At 58.3% G+C, this 820-nt stretch overlaps 1 protein-coding gene across 1 annotated transcript in view; it reads left to right on the top strand.

The window, feature by feature from the left end:
* GRIN2B (glutamate receptor, ionotropic, N-methyl D-aspartate 2B) overlaps positions 1-805 on the top strand; it is a gene marked incomplete at its 5' end in the record, with an annotated part of 116,271 nt that extends 115,466 nt beyond the window's left edge. The window contains one exon of the mRNA XM_010143213.1: positions 29-805. Within this exon, the coding sequence (XP_010141515.1) occupies positions 29-805 (777 nt within the window). The remainder of the gene's footprint in view (positions 1-28) is intronic.
* Positions 806-820: the final 15 nt, after the last annotated feature.

The following is an 820-nucleotide window of genomic DNA, read 5'->3' as shown; positions in this document are numbered from 1 at the left end:
CACCAACCCCCCATCGGTGTGGGGCAAGACCCCCCCCCGCCAGGCCTGCATCCGCTGTGAGGCCTGCAAGAAAGCGGGCAACCTCTATGACATCAGTGAGGACAACTCACTTCAAGAGCTGGACCAGCCGCCTGCCCCTGTGCCCGTGGCCACCAGTGCCACCTCCTCCTCCAAATATCCTCAGAGCCCTTCCAATTCTGCCTCCAAGGTGCAGAAGAAAAACCGCAACAAGCTCCGCCGGCAGCACTCTTATGACACCTTTGTGGACCTGCAGAAGGATGACACAGCCCTGGCCCCCCGCAGCGTCAGCCTCAAAGACAAGGGCCGCTTTTTGGAGGGGAGCCCCTACGCCCACATGTTTGAGATGCCAGCCAGTGAGACCACCTTTGCCAACAACAAGTCCTCAGTGCCCGCCACCAGCTACCACCACCACAACAACCCCGGCAGCAGCGGGGGCTACATGCTCAGCAAGTCTCTTTACCCTGACCGGGTGACCCAAAACCCTTTCATCCCCACTTTTGGGGATGACCAATGCTTGCTCCACGGCAGCAAATCTTATTTCTTCAGGCAGCCTGTGGTGGCAGGAGGGCCCAAAGCCAGGCCAGACTTCCGAGCCATCGTCACCACCAACAAGCCGGTGGTCTCCGCCCTTCATGGGGCTGTGCCAGCCCGTTTCCAGAAGGACATCTGTATAGGGAACCAGTCCAACCCCTGTGTGCCTAACAACAAAAACCCCAGGGCTTTCAATGGCTCCAGCAACGGGCATGTTTATGAGAAACTCTCCAGTATTGAGTCTGACGTTTGAGTGAGAGGGGAAGAG

This window comes from Buceros rhinoceros, unplaced genomic scaffold (genome assembly GCF_000710305.1).
Source record: "Buceros rhinoceros silvestris isolate BGI_N320 unplaced genomic scaffold, ASM71030v1 scaffold9719, whole genome shotgun sequence".
NCBI lineage: Eukaryota > Metazoa > Chordata > Aves > Bucerotiformes > Bucerotidae > Buceros > Buceros rhinoceros.
This window is presented reverse-complemented; position numbering and strand designations above follow the sequence as displayed.